Source organism: Pygoscelis adeliae, unplaced genomic scaffold, assembly GCF_000699105.1.
Source record: "Pygoscelis adeliae isolate BGI_AS28 unplaced genomic scaffold, ASM69910v1 Scaffold298, whole genome shotgun sequence".
In the NCBI taxonomy this organism is placed as follows: domain Eukaryota; kingdom Metazoa; phylum Chordata; class Aves; order Sphenisciformes; family Spheniscidae; genus Pygoscelis; species Pygoscelis adeliae.
Window position 1 is genome coordinate 3,856,783 of NW_008825303.1, and position 2,600 is coordinate 3,859,382.

Genomic DNA, 2,600 nt, shown 5'->3' on the forward strand with positions numbered 1-2,600 from the left:
AGAGCAAGGCTGCAGCCTCACCACGACTTCCCCAGCCCTGCCAACAGCTGCTAAGAGGGATTACGAGCTGCTGCCCCAGCACCGGCTTTACCACGGCCACCAGCCTTGGATTTAGTGCTGGGGGAGGCTCAGGGACTTGTAATCCCCTTTTCTGAGGCTACCTCCCTGCTGCAGACCCAGCCATCCCGGCTGCTGCCTAAGGCAAGAATCAAGAATGATGCTTTCACCCCTGCTCTGATCAAAGCCTTGCTACCACCTTTCCCCCACAGGGCCAGGCTTTTGCAGCGCACGGCAAAGGGCTATTTTTCTAACCATCACTCAGAAGCACGCAGGTTTGCCCACTCTGCAAGCTCCCCCGTGCTGGGCTCACCCTCGGAGGAGGCCTGGCCCAACTCTTGGAGGATGCTGAGCAAGCTCAGCCCTTCCTCTGAGCCTCAGTTTCCCCAAATGCTGGACAGAAACATCCTGCCAGAGAGGCACCGTGAGCTCTCGATAGTGGCTACCATGCCATGGCTGGTGATGATCCCCATTTCTTACCTAATTAGGGCTTGGCTGCTCCTTCCTAGAGCCAAGATAAGAGCCCAGGGTGCACACATCGGCTCTAGCACAGCATCACCAGGGTTCACCCCTGGTGCTACAGTGCCCATCGTACTACCAGAGATGAGCCAGATGCACTCATCTCCCACAGGGTATCACACACTCTGGGTATTTATTTTGCCACTGAGAGGGTTTTTTTTTATTTTTAGGTGGACAGCGGGTTGATTTTCTACCAGCATGAGATGCCAAAGAAGCCTTTCTGGCTCACCCAAGATGCCATCCGCTTCCGTGTGGTTGCTCCCACGACCATCTCGGATTCCTTCATCCTCCTCGTGCTGATCTCCTTCGAGGCCAGGTGTCCCCAGCGCTCAACTCAGCTATGGAGAAATGCAGGTAAAGAAGGAAGAGAGAAGCAAGGGACAAACAAGCCCTCCTGAAGTTTGCACAATCCCCCCCGTTCGGGAGGGCTTGTTTGTCTGAAGAAGACACCACCGTGCAATTTCCCATGGCCACCCAAGCATGAGCTTTGATATTATATCAAGCAACATCTAAAATTGCGTCCATTCTTTCGCTGGCTCCCTGTGCAATTCCTTCCCCCATCATCTTACCAAAGTAAGAAGTCCCAGTTGCCTTCTCATCCCTCTCCATTTCTTTGTAGTCCTTTTTCTGCCATACCTCGCTCTCCTCTCCAGCAGATCCTGGCTCTTCCTAGGGATGACAGACCTTTGCGTTTTCCCTTTTTCCCCCAGGTCTCCAGCTCACAAGGGCGCAACGGGCCAAGATCGACATCTCGGTGCTGGATGCCTCCAACCTCCTAAGCCAAATCCCGGTCCCCGAGAGGGCTGCACATGACGTTGTCTTCCTGGTGACGGGGCTGCCAGCTCATGGGCAGCTCTTGGTGGCTGGTGTGCCCCTGGAGCAGTCACGGCCGTTCTTCCTGCAGTCAGACCTCACCACGGGGCGCCTGGCATATGCCCATGGTGGAGACGGCATATCTGATGACCATTTCAGATTTAAGGCTTGGCTCCGGCCCCGAGTGCAGCAGTCCATCCATCCTCCGCAGGAAGGGGTGGTCATCTCCGAAGCTTTCAATATAACGGTGACCAGCAGCAAGCCACCGCAGGTGGTGAAGCGGAAGGAAGTGCTGCGGGTCCCACCAGGCTCCATGGTGACCTTGTCCCAGGAGTACCTGGACGTGGCAGACCCATTGGGTTCCCCAGAGGAGATGGTGTACAGTGTCCTCCAGAGACCTCTTGCTGGCCACCTGGCCAACGCACACAACCCACAGGAGCCCATCAACCGCTTCACCCAAGCGGATGTCAACGCAGGCCACATGGTATTTGTTGCCACTGGGAACCGTGCTCCAGGATCCTTAGCCCTGAGCCTCTCCGATGGCCACCACCCACCCACCTTGACCTCGCTGGAGATCAAGGTGCTGCCTGCAGTGAGCACCACTGCCAGCCCAGTGCCACTGGAGGTGCCCCAAGACCTGAACAGGGCCTTGGTGTCCCACCATCACCTCCTGGGAGCCGCACAGCTGGGGGCAGGCAATGCTCTGTACAGGATCACCAGGGACCCAAGGTTTGGCCAAGTGCAGGTCAACCAAAAGCCAGCGCGAGGCTTCTCGCAGAAGCAGCTGGACCGTGGGGAGGTGATGTTCACCTTCACCGACCTCACCTCTCCTGAGGACAACTTCCAGTTCCTTGCCATGTCACGGGCAGCCAACAGGACCGGGATGGTGAACGTGACCGTCAGCGCCTTGGTGAAGGCTCAGCTGGGCAGTGTGTGGCCCAGGGGCACCACAGCCCTCCTGGACACCAACGTCCTCCAAGCCAGCCAGCTGGCCAACCGCACCAAGAGCATCCCAGTCTTCAAGATCCGCAGGGCGCCCCGTGGCAGCCGTCTCGTGAGGGTCTCCAGGGACCCAGGACAACCCACCACCCCGATTGAGACCTTCAGCCAGAGCGAGCTGGAGCAAGGGCTGGTCGGGCTGGAGGTGCTGGATGCTGGGGAGACTGACCAGCCCCTGCAGAGTGACAGCTGTGCCTTTGAGCTGGCAGCTG

The 2,600-nt window shown here is 57.9% G+C and overlaps 1 protein-coding gene across 1 annotated transcript in view; it reads left to right on the forward strand.

The window, feature by feature from the left end:
* Positions 1–2,600, forward strand: part of CSPG4 (chondroitin sulfate proteoglycan 4) — a 14,578-nt gene that overhangs the window by 11,094 nt on the left and 884 nt on the right. The window contains 2 exon segments of the mRNA XM_009330114.1: positions 747–930; positions 1,287–2,560. Coding sequence (XP_009328389.1) covers positions 747–930; positions 1,287–2,560 — 1,458 coding nt within the window.